This window comes from Salarias fasciatus, assembly GCF_902148845.1.
Source record: "Salarias fasciatus chromosome 7 unlocalized genomic scaffold, fSalaFa1.1 super_scaffold_4, whole genome shotgun sequence".
NCBI lineage: Eukaryota > Metazoa > Chordata > Actinopteri > Blenniiformes > Blenniidae > Salarias > Salarias fasciatus.
In genome coordinates this window covers 13,973,498-13,994,824 of record NW_021941229.1, presented here as the reverse complement: position 1 = coordinate 13,994,824, position 21,327 = coordinate 13,973,498, and the positions used below count along the sequence as shown (strand labels likewise).

Below are 21,327 nucleotides of genomic sequence, written 5' to 3'. Positions count from 1 at the left end.
GGATTTCTTTCCATCCAACACTTCCACCACATCCCCAACAGGTCTCAAATTCAGCTGGAGCTTCATCAACCCCCAACTCTTCATCACTCTGTCACCCCCAGGCTCTACGTGTGTGTGTGTGTGTGTGTGTGTGTGTGTGTGTGTGTGTGTGTGTGTGTGTGTGTGTGTGTGTGGGGAGGGCTGGTGGTGGGAGGACAATGGGCAGTAAGGGGACTAGTTGAATAGGACCATTGAGGCTGCTCAGCCAAACAGAAAATCATCTCCCATCTCACTTCAAAACCCACAGTTTCACTCTGTACAAGCAGGCCTTTATTCTCCATAATTACTCCCTGATACACATGTATACACACTTGTGTGTGCGCGCGCACGCACACACACACACACACACACACACACACACACACACACACACACACACACACACACACACACACACACATATATGAATATATTAGCACATGCATTTATTTGTTGAAGTTAAATCTGCTTTATATGTGTATTTGATTGATGTTTTAGTACTGACTCTGGCATGTTTAATACTGTACAAAGAGGACAAGTGATAGCAGTGCTTGTGCAGTTAAAAGTTTACATACAGTAGCCCATTTACATAAAGGCAGTGTGTACATTTGTCACTGCGGAATGGATTGGACCTGTGCATATATTAGGAAAAACTGATTAGTTTTACAGCAAAGCAAGTTGTAAAATTGACATTTAAAGGCGCACAAAGTTATAATAAAGCATTTTTTATGTTTTTAATTAGCTGAATTATTAAGTAATCCATATATTTATTGATAAAGATAATTCAAATATTCATTGGTTCCAGGTTTTTCCAGGTTCCAGGTTTTTCTGATAAATTTATTTATTGGTGATATTGGCACTCAATTAATTTTATTTTGTCAAACAAACCAAAAAATAAGGTTATTATGTTGAGATAGTGATGGATAGCACTATATCCGATTCCTCACAGTGAGACCATTGCATTTCCAAGTCCGGTTCAGGACTGAGTTTACATGTTCTTCTTGCGTGGGTTTGAATTTTGACAAAGTCGTCCAGTTTCTTCCCCCTGTCCAAAGCACAGTTTTTAGTTTCATTGAGGTCTCTCAACTGCCTGTGCCGTGAATATGAGTGACTGTTGGTCTGGATGTATTTGCTTCCACTTGTTCCTTTTTTTTTTTTGTAACCTGCTAGTGTTTAAACAGTTGACGCTGACGTCAGCATCATACCGTTTCCCACTGTAACCATTTATCTAATGATATTCCAGTGCATTAAAGTTTAGATACGTTAATCCATTGTGCAGATGCCCGCACTGTAAATTCCCCCTCACCGAATTTACCCTCCATCTGGCGGGCTTGAATGTAGGATGTGCAGCCGGCCACCTTCAAGAGAAACAATTCAGCCAGTGCATCCAGAGATTAATCTCCAAAGCTATCTAAGCCTCATTTTCTTTGCTGTTATAGAAAAAAATTGCTGCAACAGCTGTGTCACAATATGTGTTAACAACCTAATTCACTGTAAGCCCTTTAACAAGAGGTATTATCGTAAGCAGCCCGTCAGACAAAGGGAGCGGGGCTCCACAGAGAAAGTGCTGTCACCGAGTGCGGTATCACCGTCACTTTTTGTCAGTGTTACACTGAGCCATTTAAACTCCACCGAGCTCGTTAGCCTAGATCCAGCCCTTCGGCCAGCCTGCTCATTGTGCACCCAGCACACTGAATCATTGTGTGGGAGGATAATCCATACAGGGCAACTGTACACTCTGTCATGCAGTACACAAGGATCGCAGAGCTTCAGTGTGAATAGATCAGTGGTTTCATTGATTAGATATGAAGTCTATCTATCTATCTATCTATCTATCTATCTATCTGTCTATCTATCTATCTATCTATCTATCTATCTATCTATCTATCTATCTATCTATCACCTGACAGCAAATTATTCAAAGTCAGAAGAAACCTGCAGTTCAGCTGTGCCCATCAAGAGTATGAATCATTCCTGACTACCTATTTAGCTAAAGAACCCCCACTTCTGAAGTCTTAAGTTGGCAAGCTGCAGTTGTGTTGTGTTGTCTTACTGAAATACAAAGGCATATGATGTTACATAAAACCATAAACGGGACAAAGTCACACACATTAAAGTCTCGAGTAAGTCTCAAGTCTTAACCTTCAAGACTGAAGTAAGTCCCAAGTCATTTTTTCTTGGGCGAGTCTAGTCAAGTCAAGTCACCTTATTTCCATCCACTGTTTTAACATGTATTTTGTATTTTTTAAGCAATATTAGTGGTGCTTTACTTACAAATGGAGTTCATGGCCTCCATGTACCTTCAGAGTGGCTCACATGTGTTGTTATCTGTGTAATTTCTCTGAGGCAGATCCTTATCTTCTTATCACAGGCTGAAGTCACCCATCAGACATCCATCATGTAAAACGCAGAGATGTGATCCACAGCTTCTTCGCCTGCAGCTGGAGTGCTAAGAGTCTCTGAACTCGAGAGCGCCCCCTACCATGAGGTAGAACAGCCTGCCTCGCTTCAAATCTTTTCACAGCCGCTGTAATATCACTTCATAAACAAATTATGTATATCAGCTCGCAGAGGGAGCGATTTCAGAAACAGTCTATGTAGGTTTTATTTTTAACCACATTAGGAAATAAACTCCTTTAGCATCCTGCCACTTTTCCAGCTTCTCCTCATTCCTGTCCTCTGATTGGCTGTGGGAGCAAAAGACCCTCTCTGATTGGCTGTGAGAGGAAACACATGTTACGCAGAGGGTGCATGGCTGACAGGGTATTGATCCAATCATAGCGCCATTCTAAAGCTCGCTCATATCAGTCATATTTATTTTATATATCCAAACTAAAATGTCATTGTATCTCAAGTTAAGTCCTAAGTTCAAGTCAAGTCACAAGCCGTCAAAACAAGAGATTTCAGTTGACTGAAGTCCAGGTCACATGACTCAAGTCAACAAGTCTTATGACTGATACATGATTTCACTATAATACACACATTAATGATGACCAGCTATTTCCTAAATCTAAACTACTTTTACCAGACCTTTTCCTTGTCTTCATACTTCTAGAAAAAAATGACAAATTGAATCACTTTACCTCTTGCAATCTCGATGAATACGGTACACCCTAAAAAATGAATGTAAAAAAACCCAAATTGGTTTATTTTTTAACCCAACAGTTAATCAATATTGGACAACAGTAGTTATTTTTACCCAACAAAATGGGTTGGTCTTTTTAACCCAACAGATGGGTTCACAAATTTAATCCAATCATTGGGGTCAAATCAATTTCAGCCCCGGGTTGATTCTACCATATGATTGGGTTGAATATTGTGCTCATATTTAATGCAAATGTTGCATCTAATTAATTTCAGCCCTGGGTCAATTTTACCATATATACTGGTTGAATGTGCCCAAATTTTGGGTAAAATTAACTACAATTCTGTGTTAATTCAACTACTACTGGTTTAATCTTCCAAAAAATGTTGATTCATCCATCTCCTATGCCACTGCTCCTTTTCAAGGTTGCAGCTGGCTGGAGCCGATCCCAGCTGCTGCGGGCGAGGGCAGGGTACACCCTGGACAGGTCACTGAGCTAACACATATAGACAAACAACCATGCACACTCACACCTAGGGGCAGTTCAGAGTGACCAATTAACCTGAGATGCATGTTTTTGGTTTGTGGGAGGAAGCCAGAGAACCCGGAAGGGAACCCACACACTCACGGGGAGAACATACAAACTCCAGACAGAAAGGCCCCTGAGCACCAGCCGGTACTTGAACCCAGGACCTTCTTGCTGTGAGGCACTAACCAACGCGTCACTGTGCTGCCATGTTGATTCATAGATAAATTAATACAATATGCATATCTTGTAAACGGCTAATTTTCAAACCCTTTTAAAATTCAATCTGTACTTGGTCATGCAAACAACGACACACTTGTAAACAATGTTTAAAGTATTTATTTTGAATTTCTGGACGCTTTGACAACCCAACAGTGGTCAAAACAACCCATGTGCTGAGTTTACAAATCTATGTTGGGTCTGATGGACTCATAGGCGAACTAGGCGGCCGCCTAGGGCGCCACGTCCCGAGGGGGGCGCCGCGGTCGTACAAGGGGCGCCACGACGCTCTGTGTTCCGTGTGCCCCGCTGTGCAGCGGTCCAACGCACTGCTCTCCTCGTCCTCGGCGCTGCCCGGCACTGATCGGTATTGTTCGGCATGGCTCCTCAGCGCGCGCCCCCCCCCCCGCTCAACAAATGTCGGGACCGCTCGAAAAACACGCTCCCAAGGGGCGCTCGTCTCGGGCTCGCCTAGGGCGCCTCTGAAGCCCGGGCCGGCCCTGCTCTAACCAACACATGAGTTGAAATAAATAACTCCAAAGGGATTACAATCGCCCAAATTGGGTTACCGATTTCATAACCCAGCGATTGGGTTAACAAAATAGCCCATCATTTCTTAGTGTGTAATATTTTTTCACCTCTTCGTATTTCCTCCTGAAGGGACTCATCAGACACTCAATAAGAAAAATAATGCTGCCACAGTAAGTTTGAAATGGCAGTAGTTAGATGTTTTTGGTTGTTTTTTCTTCCATATTAGATCAAGTGAATTGGTTTTATTAGTTCATATATGCTCTTGAAACTATAAAATTAGTTTTTATGTTCTGAAATGTGTCAAGATTTTTTTTTTATTATAATGAAGATAAAATAACCAAGATCATAACATTTTTTCAACCTTATCAACAAAAGCCAAACCTCCATCTATGTTTTAAATTTAGGTTTTCTTCACACTCTAGTTCTAAATGTCTTCAGGCTATCCCAGTCAACTCCAGGATAAAGCAAATGAGCCTGGACCGAGAGACACAGTACCTGACAGAAACACTGGAAGGTGCCTCATTAAAAGCAGTTATGCAATGGTGATTTTAGCTAACTCAGATGAAAAATAATGTGATGATATGTTTGATTGTTTGTCTGTGGTGTTATATCATGAATTAAAACAGATTTGAACAAACTACTACTCAGTGCTCTTACTGTAACAGCTACAGCTACTAAAAACTAACAGAAATCCATCAGAAAAGGAGGTGATGATTAATTAACATCAGTGTTGTATTAACAGTTTGCAGATCCCCAGTGAGCTAACATTCCGGACCATGACCACTTTATTGCAAGATCAATAACTACACAATCCTTTAGCTTTGTTTATTTATTTCCTGAAGGCACCATATTGCACAGATGACGTACAAGATGAATTTGTTATTTATGCGTACTGAAGGACGTCGTAGTGGTCGACACTTCAGATTCAGTCGAGAGTGGCATCATGTGGTCAAACTTATAATCGTACCCCAGTTTCAGGAAACCATGTTAGACAGTGTAGCAGTTCAAAAACATAAAAGACTGTTGAATCACACAGTCTGTAAGCGCCAAAATGGATGAGACAGGTGAGGAGTTAGACATCAACCACAGCATGAGGCTTGAACCTATGATGGATATGAAGAGATAATTAAAGACACATGAAAGGACGTGGCGTGACGAAGCTTGACCGGAGCAGCAGATTAAAATGTAACGATATGACTAAAAACATTCACTGACATGAGGATAAAACATGACACACTGTTGGTAAAACTTTATTGAACCATGAGACAAGATAAGACATGACAAGACAACATCACAGGACAAGACAAGGCATTGATTTCTTGAAACTTCATGATATAAGTTGGTCAAAATCAACATGGGTAGAAATGAAGCACTACGCTGAAGATTGAAGAACAAATGGAAACACCACAACAACAAGAAGCCACATGCATCACTATGCATCCTTTATTTTCCGCAGGAGAAACTGAAATACTTGCAAAGTGTTTTGAGTGGTTTGAATTCCAGTTGCAGCAGGAAGGTGGTTCTGCTTAAAAACTACCCAAATCTGTGGTGCAAGTCTCAGTGAGCAGCTGTGGCAACCCACAGTGAAATCCCTGTAGGAAAGATTTCAGTTAAGAAGCTGACAAGAAAACTTTTTTTATCAAAACAGCATTAGCTGAATCAGCTGTTTTATATTTATTCAAATATATTTTCTTGCATTTTTTTTTTCTTTTCAGTTTTGCACAACACTGGGGTGCAAAATGCGTGAGCGATCCAGCGTGCATGTGTGTGACAGATAGGGGAAGGCGAGGCTGGCGAGGAGGGGGATTGTTAGAATGAAGCTCCATATGGGCGATCCACCCCTTGTATGTGCCCCCCCCCCCCCTGCAAACAGGCAGATGTCAAATAGGACGTGCCTCCCTGATGGGGCACAGGGTCACACTGCACAGGGGCAAATAACAGAACAGGAGGGACAGAGAGAAAGAGAAAGAGAAATGCCTTCCTGCCAACACCCCCCACCCCAACCTCCAACCACCCGGTCCCCTCCTCACCCCCCCACCACCAAAAAAAAAAAAAAAAAAAACACTTGCCACAAAGCTGCTGACACAAACATGCCAACACACAACCCTACTGCAAAATATTACATTCATAATCCAACTTTGTTCAATTTCGCTTTGAAGAAAATTGTTTGTATGTCAATTTTTCTACCTTTATATCGTTTTTCTCTGATTGCAAGGCTTTTCTAAACTAAAAGAAAACACTGGAGATATTGAAATGACAGATGTCAGTTATTTCTTTCTTATTATTTTAAACCCCACTGATTTAAAAGTGCTGGATAAAAAAATGAGGCATCAGTGTCCAGCACTTTTAATAACCTCTTTCCACATTTTCTATCATGTTATTGCTGGTTAGTTAGTTAGTTAATTTGGTTTGTGGTTGCAAATATATTTCTTGCTTTTCAGATTATGGACTGTCAGCCTGATAAAATAAGATTGTTTTGACCATTTGGAAGTTTGAAATGTCAACTTTTTGTTTTTTCCTGTGTTAACATGAACAAAGAAAATTCATCAGCAAGTGGATTAGCTGGGAAAAAAATGTTTAAGCGTTGCAGCTACAGATGAAACCCTAAAGTTTAAATAACATCCCCTAAAAGATATGGTCAAGTCAGCATTTATTAGGCACTGGGTGTTGTAATAGATTGCACTTGCAAATGGAAAACTGGGAACCGGGTATGAAGTGCATCTTTTTACAAACAGCAAGAATTATTTTGTGTTTGTGCAAAGGAATCAGGTCTCCATCGTACAGTTTGACAGTGAAGGAAGAAACAACCAGACTCAGACAGGTGTGTGTGTGTGTGTGCTTTGTTTAGGACTGCAGCCCATACCTACACACACACACACACAGGCTGCTCTGTGTGTGTGTGTGGAGCGCTGAATGGTTACGCCCGCAGGGCAGGAGTGAGGTTACTTTACATACTGCACTTACAGCTCCCTTTACCACTGGGGTATAAAATGGATTTGAATGAGAAAGAGGGGAACAGAGGGGTGAGGGGAGGAGGGAGAAAGGGGGGTGGGGGGGGTGGGGTTCGGGGGACTCCCTTTTGTGTAACACTGGGTCTGCTGCTGCTCTGGCATGGCTATGGAGATGGAGGAGCGGGGTCACTCTCCCTGCTCTCCCTCCCTCTGTCCTTTTACTATAGGCTGCCTGCTCTGTCTCTCCTCCTTATCCCTCCCTCCCTCCCTCCCCTCTCTCCATCCATTCCTTCCTCCCTATTAGCATAGCAGCTGCCTGATACAGGGTGTAGGGTGGAGAATGGCCAGGTTGCTGTGTGCATATGTGTGCGAGGGTGTTTTGCAGAGGGAGGGATGTTAGCAGAGTGAATAAGGGGGTGGGGGTCCAGTCAATGGCGGTCCGTCTGGCTGGTGAATAGCTGCTAAAGCAGGCCCCCGCGAGCGAGACAAAAGGAGCCGGGAGGGAGGGGACGGGGTCGGGGTGTGCGAGGGAGATGCAGGGAGGAGGGAGCGGGGTGGAAGAATGAGGCGGTGAATGGAGCGCCTTGTCACTGGAGCTATGGAAAAGAAGCACAGAATGAACTGGAAGAATGAAAGAAAAGTTCAAAAAGGAGCGGAGGGCAAGGAAAAGACCAGCCTGACCACCTGTCTCTCTCCCTCTCTCGCTCTCTCTCTCTCTCTCTCTCTCACTTCTCTTTTACTCCCCTCCTTACTCGCAGGCAGACTTTGGGGAGGGTGGTGTTCGCCGGCCGTGTTTAGTGACAGACATGTTTTTGTTTTCAGAAAGAAAGTGCACTATCAGCAGGATTTAAAGCTCTCTGTCATCCAGCAGCATCGCTGACTCTGGAGCAGAGATGAGGCTCGAATGGAACCAGGCTGCAGTCTGAAATGATCCCAAATGAAATTGCAAGTGAAAAGAGTTTTTATAAAAAAGTTTTAAAAATGCTTAGATGCACAGAAAACGTGCTGACAAGTCAGAAAGTACAACTGTGGAATATGAGCTTTAATACACTTAAAGAATTCAGTTTATTTCAGAGAAGCAAGTTGAATTGAAAAATAGCTTTATGCAGCAATAAGCTAAACTATGCTGATACAGTTAGACAACTAAGATATTGATGTATTATTCTTTTAGCCATTTTCCTCCTATATTTATACTATTATCACATTATTTTTGCAGCCATTGACAGTCAAAAGCTGCAGATTCTTCCAAGCAAGAGTGTCTGATGTACAAATACATGAACTGTTAAACATGTTTTTATACTCACATTCACACCCAGGAGCAATTTAGAGTCACCAATAACTTCACATGCATGTTTTTTGGACTCTGGGAGGAAGTTGGAGTACCTGGAGGAAGTCTATGAACACACAAACACACACATAGAAACACCCTGACCTGCAATTTCCCCATGCGGGACAAATAAAGGACTTTCAGTGACCAGTGTTTGAACCCAAGAGGCGAGACCGCTTATCACTGCCCCAAAGCCACTTTTAAGAATTTGCAAAAACGCACAGCAAATAAGATAAACCTTTCGTGGACTGACGAACTCTTGAAGTTGAATTTTTCCCTTGTACCAATGGCACTGAATCCAGCGGCCTGTAGGTAGATAAAGCCAGTATAAATATAGCAGCTTATGCAGTTGGAAACACTGACTTTTGCCCATTTCCGAGAGTCTTTCCATTCTGAAAAATCACAGGAGTTCAGAGTGTATTTTGACTTTCTCCACCTCACACTTAGTGGTTGGAAATCTGAGTTGTTTTCATTGTTGTGGAGCATAAGCGGTGAAGGATCCGCCCTTCATAGGTTGGTATCCTCACTGTAAACTCAGGGCAGCTTCGAGGAAACCTTCAAATTGGCTTATTGCAGTATGACATGTTTTCATGTTGTTTTTACAAACCGTGGGAGTTTTTCATCCATTTCAATGACTCAAACATACAGTTCTTCCTCTTCCTGTGAGTGAAATGGAACCAGTGTTGTAAGACCTAATTTGATGAAGCATCCTTTTTTGGGTTTAGTTCAGTAATTTTAAGTTTGATATTGTATCTCAGACAGTAATCAAGTCAATTCCGATTTATTGAAAGAAACATTGTGCCATCAAACCCCGTAACACTGAACACAAGCTGAACAGTAGCTGGGATAAAAGTAGGACTTCACTGATGCAAAACCAGTTAAATAGCATTTTACACGTATCACAAGATATTCAGTTAATCTTGTGAGCCACAGATTGGGTGTAACCCTTCAAATGAGGGGTGGAAGCATGGGTATGAATATTTTATGAGGCTCCAAACAATGGCCTTTTGAATAGAGGTGGCAGATAGTCACACAGATGCACTTGATTGCAGCTGCTGTAACATCAACCCAGAAACAATATCGAACAGTGTCTCTTCTATCTGTGAAAAAAAAAAAACACACTAATAATGCAAATACACACTGGTGAAAGTTGTTTTGTGGGCTGTTCACTTTTTCTCAAAGTGATGGGATTTCAATGTACTCCTTGTCTGTTTTCCAGTTTTGCTGCAATTCCCCAAACAAATATTCATCTTGTTTTCCTCCCCCCCTTGTCTTTTCTGCAGAAAGCCTCCCCAGAATGCCTTGTGTTGTCTGGCTGACTACAAGCAGTCTCCTCCATGCAAAAGGCCCAGACTGAGATGAGCAAGGAAAGCCAAGGCACATGAAGAACCTATTAGGGGGCCTAGCAGCCAGCAGCAACCCTGGGAGGCCAGCCAACTCAGTGTGTGAACAATGGGAACCCAGCTCAACAAAAACATCCTGCAGAAGTGAGAGACTAGCAGGGAGGGAGAGAGAGAGAGAGAGAGAGAGCAAGTGAGAGAGAGAGAGGGAGGAAAGTACAAGCGAGCAGCAGGCCAGATAACCCGCTTTGCCTGCCACGGTATCAAAACACAGAGGGGCTGGTGTTTGGAGGAGCTAACTTTCCCGGTGTTTGTATCTGACAAAGAAGCACATCAGACCGACGCGGTTAATCGCTGCTGAAAATTTGACCCGAGGTCGACTGCAGTTCAGCTGCAGCCCAGAAACGGACCCTGACAGCTGCCGCAACAACGGCGCAAACTTTCGCTCGCCAGTGAAAACCAGAAGTAAACACACACTACGCTACTTTTTTTTTTCTTTCCCATGAACTGACTCAAACCGCAACCGTTATTTCCATCACATCTGCAATCCGCTTTTACTCAAACGTTCGCAACGGCGAGAAGTTGGTCGACACCCAGAAAATGTTGCAACACAAACAGGTCCGACATGTAGAAAAATGCATTGTCGTGCGGCTGTTCCCACAGTTCCCCTGTACAGTCATGCAAAAGCAGTTGCAACCTTCTAAGAAACAGTGCATATGAGTCAATTAAAGGTTCCCTTTCACAGGAAAACAGGCGCTGATACACGGGAAACACACACAGACACTCATATATACATTCCATGCAGACCTGCACGTACAGCGAATAAATGATAAAATTCCTCAGAGTCCAGTTGTCTAGTTTTAAAAATATCCCAACACATTTCATGCAATGCACAATCACTGATAGAAAAACCTTTTAGGTTCATTATTCTCCTTATTGACAGCATAAAACACTAAATTACTGAATTAGCAACAAGCCCACACACTTCCAAGGTGTAAAACACACACACACTTTCCCTATCTGTACAGTTTTCTCTCTCAATGAAAAATCACATGACATGAAACCGACGTGAGGACAGGATGGACATGTTTGACATACCCGGTACATACTTTTAAAAACAAGTTTGTGAAAGCTTTCCTAATTTGCTCATCTTGCCAAACCTTATTTGTCGCTGAGTGACAGAGACTGGAGTGTCTGCAGAGAGCGCAGAGCAAGAGGTGGAAGCAGGTTGTTAGCAAGGAGCTGAATGGCTGCAGAGATCTGGGGTCTTAATCAGTAGAAGCAGCGCACAAGAGGAGAGTATTGGAAAGGTTTTTTCAGACTCTGTGTGTGTGTGTGTGTGTGTGTGTGTAACATAAAACCATCTCTCCCACAACACACACAGGGGAGGGGACCCTTCTTTAAACCGAGCCTACCCACAATGCACTTGGCTCCTTTATCCCGGCAGTGAAAGGATGAGGCCAGATAAATGACAAAAGGAGAGAATGGAGATCTGGGTTGGGCCCGGCTTGGGAGAGAGAGAGAGAGAGCAAGAGAGAGAGAGAGCAGGGTGGGGGTGTGATTCCCAAACCAACCTTTTCTGTGAGAAAGAGCGGAGGGAGGGACTGCGAGAAGGGCGTAGAGCCGGTCCACAGACCGCAGCTTTTCTGCTTCGGGAGGAGGACGAGGAAGAAATGTATGCGTCCACACAGAGCGTTTAGGTTTAATGATTTCTTTACTGGCTTGTACAGAAACGTACAAAAATAATACAGCACTCATCTCCGCATGACGTCACGTCATCATCACAGTGTTACAAATGTTCAAAAATAAAAGAATACAAAAAAAAAAAACAAACAAACAAACCAAACATCCAAAAATCAGACATGATGGAACATCTGCATCACTCATGAAAATTCAACAGTTTCCTCTCGCTTGAAATGAAGCAAGACCAGAAACACAAGTTGGCCCAAAAGAAGTCAGCAATTTTTCCTTTCTTTCTCTCTTCTCAGTTTTTTTTTTCCTTTTTTCTTTTTATTAGAAAAAAAAAATCCTCTCATTCGTTGTACACCAATCCGGCAGCTGGCTCCTTAGTCATAAATGTTATGACCCTGGTTAGCCAAATAACTGCACAAGCGTGCAATTTTTTTTTTTTTTTATTCTTGTCACAATGATCTTACCATCAAATGTATTATTCCCCTTAAAAAACAAAAACAGGAAGACAGCACTTCAGAAAAGAAAGTGCCCCAAGATATCATCATCATCATCATCGATATATATATCCATATGTATATATACATACACCCAATCACAGAGATACACGCGCCTTTGTTGAAAAACACCATGTTTTTTTCCACAAAGTAATACACACATTAGGACTTTATCACCTGGAGCATATATTTATACAATAGTATTTTGTTGTGTTTTGTTTTTTTCTATTCAGAAAAAATTAAAATGTTGACACATAAAAGCCAACTTTTCAACGACAGTCATCAGTGCAATATTCAAAAAAAAAAGAAAAAAAAAGAAAAAAAATCAAGTTTAAGACAAGCAATGCATATTTCATTTGTTGCCTGATACCAATCTGTGAAGTGTGGAGCTGTTGTATAGGTAATTGTTGTTTTGTTTTCCAGGTTGCAACTATGGGAAGTTTTCTTATTCAGTCAGGACGACTGCTCTGACAGAGCGGCGCAGGCCTCACGAGAAGCACGCACACACACACGTTAAAAACACGCACGCACACACACACACACACACACACACTTTCTCGACAGCTTCTCGTGAAGTGAACCAGTGCTGCTGTGAAGCTTCTACACAAACCTGTTGGCCATTTGAGCAGTAGGCTTTAAAAAAAATGATATATATATAAAAAACAACAAAAACATCAACATTAACAAGAAAAGAAACATACAAGCAGCATTGTTACAAATGTTAGGGTTGCCATGACTTTCGAAATGCAGCAGGCAAGTTTATAAAAACCAAATTTTTCCTTTTCTGTGACATCCTGCAATAGTCATGCGTTTTTTTTTTCTTCTTCTTCTTCTCTGAAGTCCTCATGTCCAACAGTATTAGGGTCCTGCTCAGTAGTAGTAACTATTCCAAAGCCTTGGCTCCTGCAGTTACCCCGTGCGAACACCGGGGGCGCACAAGGCTTGGTATTTTGTGCAATAAAACTCCCTGCATTTATAAGTCATGCGATACAATTCCACTTTTTTTTTGTATGAGTGAAACAAATAGAAAACAAAGGTACAGGCTGAGAAGGAGAAGGGGGTGAGGAGTGTAAGTTTACAGGGGGGAAACATGCAACAATGGCAGTGTGTGTGAGAGAAATTTAAAAAAAAAAAAGAAGGAAAGGCTGAGAGAGAACCACAGACTCTCCTTGCAGAAACGATGCTTTGATGCTTTGCTTGTCAGCGCTGGTTTGGTTGTAGTGTAAAATAAAAATAAAATCAAATAAAACAAGACGAAACAGTCCCGACTGAGGATGCAGGAAGAAGGTTTGTCATTGCATCTTCTGTACTGAAGTCCATGTGGCTTTACATAGCAGAAAACATCACAGGTCAAACTGTGAATCTCTTCAGACTCAGGAGTGGCGAGAAAGTAGAGACAACTTGAGAATACTTTACAGTCGAGGTAGCTGGGAAAAGGCAACCAAACAAAGTCTTTTTTTTTTTTTAAATTGGAGGAGAAAGTCCTCTTGAGGGTCAACAGGCCAGAAGAGAGACAGAGAGATGGGGGGGGGGGTCTGGGAAGGCGGTGGTGGGGTGGCAGGTCTACCTCCACATGGGACAGGTTACACTAAAAAGAGTCTGAAGCAGCTTGAGTCACCCATGATATTCTTACAAAGACTTTTTTTTTCAACTTTAAAGAAGAACCACAACATATTCAAAATGCATCTTCTCAATGTACCTTCATAAATAGAAAAAAAAAAAACCCAGCCTGCTTTCACAGTGATGACTAGGATGTTAATAAAATACTGAAAGGAGATTATAAAGTGAATTCCAAAAATGCGTTTTGTATGTCTTTACACAAAGCGAAAGCAGCGGTTTTTTTCTTTTTTTTTTTTTTTTTTCTTTTTAGTAACACATTGACCATTGGCAAAGTGGTCGCACTGGCCTGAAAAAAGTTGGACGCCAGCTTGGCAAGAATCAGCTGTCTCTTTTTTTTTTCTTTTCCTTTAAAAAAAAAACAGAAACAAAGTAAAGCTATTGTGTACAGTACTTCACAACAACTATGAATTGTTGTTTCATAACGATTACACATGCGAGAAACCGTGTTGGATAGCCATAATGCCGCTCTTTGAGTTTCAAAAGAAGTAATGAATCAATGAATTTACTACAGAAAATAAAGACCTCTGGGTGCCAATAGAGGGCAACCCTCCTCATGTTCACGTGTCTTCCCTTTCAGATATTCCAGCATGCAGCCATGTAGCATCAAGTGCCGTGTTTCATATAAAATAACTTAGTTTTTTTTTTCTCTTTCTTTTAAGGGTTTTACAGAACAATGAGGAGCAACAGGTCAAATCTGCTGCTCCCACAAAGAAACTATTCAACTGTACTGAGAATGGGAGGTCAGGGATAGAAAAAAAAACTGGGCCATCTGCACTCAGGAGTCCAAACACACACATGCACACACACACACATACACACATACGCACACATACATACACACACACACACACACGTGTATTCACGCAGACACTGGTTTCTTTTAGAGTGGACGACACGATCTAGTATGCACATTCAAGAGGAAAAGCTTTAGTACCAACAGAAATCAGCGGAATTCTTTCGGGGCGCAGTGTGTGCTCCATGCGCGCTTCGCTCGGGAGTGCAGAGAGGGCCCCGTTTTGGTTTACAGTGAGGAAAGATTATTGTGCAGGCCTATTTTGTATGTTTTTTTTTCCTTTTACTATATAAAATTTGGCACAACTATGTAAATAAACCCACAAGAGCCCGGCTTTCCTGTGTTGTGTTGCAGTTTTATATTCCACGTGTTGCTGTTGTTGATTTTTTCCTTTCTTTTTTTTTTTTTTTTTATAATTTTCTACTTTTCCATATTTTACCTGACAGCAGAGAGAGATCACCGGGCGCCAGAGGAGTACTTGGCCTTGGTGATGAGGTATAGCACAATGTCTTGGTGGCCCCCGAAGGCCGCGATGTGTAAAGCGCTCCACCCTTCCCTGTTGGCCAGCCGGATATCTGCGCCGAACTTCACCAGCAGCTTCACCAGCTCCAGGTTGCCGTCGATGACGGACTGGTGGAGCGCCGTCTGTCCCTCAGGCCCGAAGGAGTTGACGTTGAACTCGCAGTTCGTCATGTTCTGCAGCAACGAGTGCAGCTCCTTGGTGTTGCCCTTCTTCACCGCCTCCTGGAAAACCCTCTGCGGCGCGGAGCAAGTCGACACATCCGCCTGGCTCATGTTTGCAGCTCGCTCGGAGGGGTGGGTGGGTGGATGGGTGGATGAGGGGGTACAAGTAATCCTGCCTGGGCTCTAAAGCTGATAATAATCGTCTTCTCCCTGTTGAGCGTCTCTGGTCTGGTAACAATGCCACAGTTACACTGGATTACAACCAGTCGTTAAGGCACTTTAAAGTACTAAAACGGAGGAGGGGAAAAAAACAACAATGGATATATCCCAAAAAAAAGGACAAGAGGGGGAACGACACACTCGGTGTGCAAAAAAATGTTAATATTTGAGAGATCCTAAATCCCCTAAAAACATTAAGAGGGTGCTCTCAAGTGATCCAGGGGTCTCTAGGTATAGTTCCCCTTCTGTAGCAGCAGCAGCAGCAGCAGGATCAGCAGGTAGCCTACACAGGGGATGGAGAAGAGACGGACACCTCCGACTTGACGTGGGGGAAACTGGTGCACTGTCTCCACGGGGCAGCCTCTTCTTTGTTGGACACCCGTCGGATTTCCCTGAACGGTCCAGCCTGTATCCCCGCTATATGTCACTGCTCATGTGGCCAGCGGGTCTGGGAAAGACATAAAAAAAAATAAAAAAGAATTAAAAAAAAAAAGTTTTAAAAAAGGACAAGAGAAGTCCGCGTGATTAACGAGTCCTCCCCAACAGGCTGCCAGAGAGAAACCCCGCATTCCGCCACATCCAGGAGCGACGAGCGCCCCGTGCGCACAACTTTTACGCACGGGTACACAGCTTGAAATGTGCCACCAAAACTCTGGAGCGGCAGTCCGGCGCAGATCTGTGACTTACCTGTGACAGATGGACGGGTCCGCAGCGACGTGAAGGATAGAAATCCACCGTGTTTGGCCCGGTCTGTGTCCTCGTGCGGTCCGTGTGAGTCTCTGCCCTGAGCTGCGCTCTGGGGGAATATTTTACGCGTCCTTTAGGCTGTTTTGCATGACAATACCTTCCCAAAGAATCAACTGTGAAGGAATGGGCGGAGACCCGCGGAGGTTATAGGCTGCCGGCTCGGTTCGAGGGAGGGACCAGGAGCCCTGTGAATCTGCGGGGAGGGGGCGTGGTATTCCGAGATGCTTGGACCGGGGGGGGGGGGGGGGGGGGGCAAAATGTTGCTGCAGAAATATTAAACAAGCCACCCGCAGAAATGGTGAGCTTCATATCCGATCTCCAGCGAGCCCACCCCGTGAGGCGGACTGAGAGCCAGGAGCTGTGGTCTGGAGAGAAGGAGCGCACAACCCTGACCCAACAGGAGCGACAAAGTTCAAAACTCATGCCTCATTCATATATTGGGATATAAACACCAGGGGTATAACGGACAGATTTATCATTTCCAAACGGCAGATCTCTAAAATATTAAAGTCAAGAAGTATGTTTGGAATATCTGACGATTATTGACATCAACATCACAGATGGACGTTCAACCTCAAACAGTTTAAGGACTTTGCATTACATAATACTGTTTTATGAGACACTTCATCTGAGACGAACGAAACCCTAAATATTCACTCGTGGACACATGAAATGCTCTGCGTGTTGAAATCGTGAGTGAATAACATGAACTTGGATTAGGATTTCTTGTGCGTAAAAATGAAAACAGTCAATACTGTGTCAGTGTTTGCTGTGTAATCTAACGGAGAGTCGACCGGAACTGTGAAACTGGCATTAAAAAAATAGTGGTATTCAAAATATGCTTCTTCTTGGGACTTTTTAACCATTTATACAAGTCTGGCTTACTCTTGGCGCACCAAATGGTAACGGCAATAAAACAGAAACTCCAAACGGGCCCTTTACCTCTCCGTTTATAAAAACACCTCCGAGCAGGAGATTATAGGAGGCTGTTTAAATCATAAACGGCGGATATAGTCCAGTTGTTTTTAAATGACTAGACTGTGGGACTTCAAATAACAAAAGCCCTGCGCTACTTCCTCTTTGCAAGTGAAAAGAGGTGACGCTTTGCGCAGATTGACACGCCGCTCAGCTGCGCCCGCCACCGTGGGAACTGGGCGCCTGTGTGTGTGTGTGTGTGTGTGTGTGTGTGTGAGTGAAAGAGAGAGAGAGAGAGAGAGAGAGAGAGAGAGAGAGAGAGAGAGAGAGAGAGAGAGAGAGAGAGAGAGAGAGAGAGAGAGAGAGAGAGAGAGAGAGAGAGAGAGGGAGACAGAGAGAGAGAGTCAAAAGTGACAGAGATGATCAGATAGATACAGACAGAGAAAAATAGGTGGAAACCACAGCGGCTCCAGTCTCGGTTCTCAGCCCCCTCCAGACAGTCTGCTCCGTTCGTTCGTTCGTCCGCCCCCGGTAACTTCCACCGTCTTCAGCTTCAGCGAGACACTTGGTTAAAAAAAAGGAAAAAAAACCCGCTCTGCGCTCTGATGGTTTGGCGGCTTTCACACTGTCCTCGCGTTCCCACACTTTGAACTGTACATTTGGCGCACGTCTGCCACCGCATCTGCTTTCCAAGCGAGTGCGATTTGCGGCTCCGCGCCCGCGCGCGTGTGGGAGAAACAGCTACAGAGATCATCCCACATATGAAGGTCAAAACAGCGTCAGTGATCCCCCCCCCCCCTCAGATGAGAGTCAGGTTAGTCGAGCACCATGCAAAGAATGTCTGGACTCTTGGAGGAAACTGGAGCACCTGGAGGAAGCCAACACACGCACAGGGAAAACATGCAAACTCCACATACACAGGAATAAATATGTGGAGCAGAATGAAATTGTACATAGAATCTACTTTTCAAGAAGGTTTTGCAACATTTTAAAGATAATAATAAAAAAAAAACATGTTGAAAAAAAATCTCAATTTGGAAACAAACCTAAGAAATCTTTTTTTTCTTGTATCATTTTGAATCAAAATCTTTATCGACACTGCCAAATGAATTCATTCTGACTTTTCAGGTAAAATGAAATGAATGCAAAGTCATCAGTCAGTCAGGTGCTTAGTAATACTGTCAGTTTTAAATGTGTTTATTGTGATTATTTAATGTCGGGCTGTCAAAATACTATTTAAACACGATTAATCATAGCATCAGGGTTAGGCTGTTGAAATGAGATACAACTTAGAACTCAGACAGTTCTGAATCTGGTGCCAGTGAGTGAAGTTTTTTTCCTTTCATTTTATGGTCATTGGGACCAGTTCAGGTGAATTATGAGACTGATTCTTCATTTGAAGCTTGAAAATGTAAATATCCTCCTATGTTCGTCTGTTTTGGACTGTTATGTTTTGTCATAAGTGAACACATTTCTCACCACTGTTACAGATCACTTACTATTTTATCAAGTTAGGATTAGTATAATTATTTTGCCAATGGTCCTCGTATATATTTTTGATGTAAGAGTGACCTGATATATCAAATCTCAAAGTAAGAACTAAGTTACTTTACTCCTCCTAATACTTAGACATCAGACACAAAAGTGGGTTGATTCAAATTATAAGAATTATACAAAAATTAGGATCCATCAAGTGCATTACTAAGGTCACACCAAGGTCATACCCCAGACTTAACACTGTTTTGTATTTTGTATATTGAAGGAAACTGAGTCACTTTGAGCCACATCTTGACTCCATCACGCAGTGCTAACAGTAAACATGTGGCGGAAAGTGCCATCATGCAGTGTAATTGAAACTCGCTTATGTCTGCAGCTCACAAATAAGTGTGTCTGTCGGCTGCTATGTAATTAAATATCGCTAATGTTCATATTTATGTCCGTAAAACTGCTCAAATGACTCCCAGTGATGGAGAAGAGGCTGAAAACATCACGCCTGACGGAGGTTGACTCATCGGTGTTTTTGCTTTTCGGTGACGAGGGTGTTTGTTTTCTTGGTGGTTCCTTTGCACCGAGCGGCCCACAGCCGCAGACACAAAGACCTGAGCTGTGACTCATTCATAGAGATGTGATGAATACTGTTTTATACAGTCCACAGTTATATGTTTGATGTTCCCAGAGATGAAATCTAAAGTAGAAATGCAGTCCGCTTGTTTAACTATATTTGTCAATATTCATCACTGAAATCCTAAAACAGAGTTACTTTAACATTTATTTGACTGCAGAGTTCACTAGTAACACACTTTGTCTTACTAGTCACTCATTTTTGTTCATTTGTGTTGAAGTAGTTGTAAAACAAGCCTCATTAGTAATCCTTAACGGTGCACTAATGGCTCAAGAACCAAAGAATTATCAAGAGTTTTTGGACACAAAAGATTCCCCGCAGTGAGAATTTAACTAGTTGAAGGGATGTCAGAGATCAACAGCTTGCCAGTCGCAACTCTGGCAGAGTGCAAGTTGAGCAAAAGCAACCACAAGAAGATGTGCACCATCTGCAAAACGTATTCACAAGCTTGAGCAAAGAAAGAGACGTCGCTCCCATACGCTCATGAGCTGCGCATTGCGGCTTGTTCGGTGAGCAAGTAATCGTGCGTTGTCAAGAAATCACAACAATACCGCAGCCTGGTTTACACCAGCAGGTGTGAAAAGACTCTGATCTTGTGCTCGCCTTTCAAATACTCTATTCATTTATCACACTGAGCAATGCACTTCGGTTTTAGATGATTGAGAAATCAGACATGGGCTCGATCCCATATTTATTTTTTGCAGTGTGACAACAACCCCAAACATGCACCAACAGATGGCTCCCTCTTCATCCCCTCTCCACCTGCACGGCATGAATGAACAGAAACGACTGAGACGGCTTGGAATCCAGAGAAACTGCCCTCCGAGATGCTTCCATCGACATACCTGCCAAGAACAACTGTGCAAACAGCCACCCTCAGGAGCATCGGCATGTTTAGTTCACAGTCAATATTTATTAAATTGAAGTTATGAAGTTCATTGGTGGAGACACTTTGTTTTCCTCCTTTAACATTTAATGTGTAAAATTTTCGCAGAGTCCTCCATGTGTTCCCCCCCCCCCCCCCCTTTCTTTTGTCTTAGGTTACCGAACGGCGCAGAACGCTCTCTGGAAAATCAGGAACATCTGTCCGCTATCAGAGCTCTCGCTGCAATGCGTCTGGACACTTGGAAAACATTTGCACAGACAGCAGGAGCCAAAAGTTTCTCCACTGGATGAGTTTCTCCCCAAATACCCTCCCCGACACACAGTACACTTCCCTCTGGAGCCTTTCCTGGTAATGTGTGTCTGGGGAGCAGCCAAGGTATGCTCGTTTAAGCAGAGATAAAATACTTTCTCCATTGTTTCTTTTTTAATTCTTCGTGTCCAATTATTATTACACTACTTTGTCGTGCTAAAAAAATAATTCTGCATTCCTGTACCATGTAAAAGTGCATGACATTTTATTATTTTTTTTCTGTAACTCAATCCAAAGTCATGGTTTCCGACTACTGGGGGCGCAGAAGGCGCCCTGAATCCAGCACCCCTCCAGCTTGTGAATGGAAACTGGTTCCACCAAGATAGCACGGATCTATTCTGGTTCTGTTTGTGCAGCCATATCTCTGCTGGGCCGCCATGTGTTGATAAACAAGGCGTGCATATTTTTCCCATAAAGAGAGAGAAGCGAGAGAGACGTGAGCTTCGAATGCAGACAGTCGCCGCAACGCAGGCGGCCCGGTGCACCTGGGCCGAGATTCTGGCGGCGGGACCCGACAAGACGGGAGGACTCTCCCTTCCCGTCCAGTCCGGTCGGAGAAAAATCACTTCAGGATGCAAGAGGGAAGCTAAATGCAAAGTGTCGCAAAAACGCCACAACGCTGTGGCAGTATTGTTCTTTTACATGACTGAAAGCATGCAACTGTGTGTGTGAGTGAGAGAGAGAGAGAGAGAGAGAGAGAGGGAGAGAGAGGGAGAGGGAGGTGACGTTTCACCAAGCGGGGAGGTTCTTCTGAATCCAATTCATTCCGGGCACCACGTGTCCTCAGAGCGTGGGAAAGAGGCGAGCTTTTCTTCCCAGCAAAGAAAGAGCAAGGATCAAATAACACGG

General features: G+C 43.2%; 1 protein-coding gene across 1 annotated transcript; it reads right to left on the bottom strand.

Annotated features, from left to right (window-relative positions):
• Window positions 1-13,600: 13,600 nt before the first annotated feature.
• nrarpa (NOTCH regulated ankyrin repeat protein a) lies at window positions 13,601-16,640 on the bottom strand. Its single transcript, XM_030085099.1, has 2 exons — window positions 16,187-16,640; window positions 13,601-15,947 (listed from the first exon to the last, which is right to left on the bottom strand). Exon 2 carries the CDS (start codon window positions 15,389-15,391, stop codon window positions 15,053-15,055), a length of 339 nt encoding a protein of 112 aa, XP_029940959.1. The 5' UTR covers window positions 15,392-15,947; window positions 16,187-16,640; the 3' UTR covers window positions 13,601-15,052.
• Between the last annotated feature and the right edge of the window lie 4,687 nt (window positions 16,641-21,327).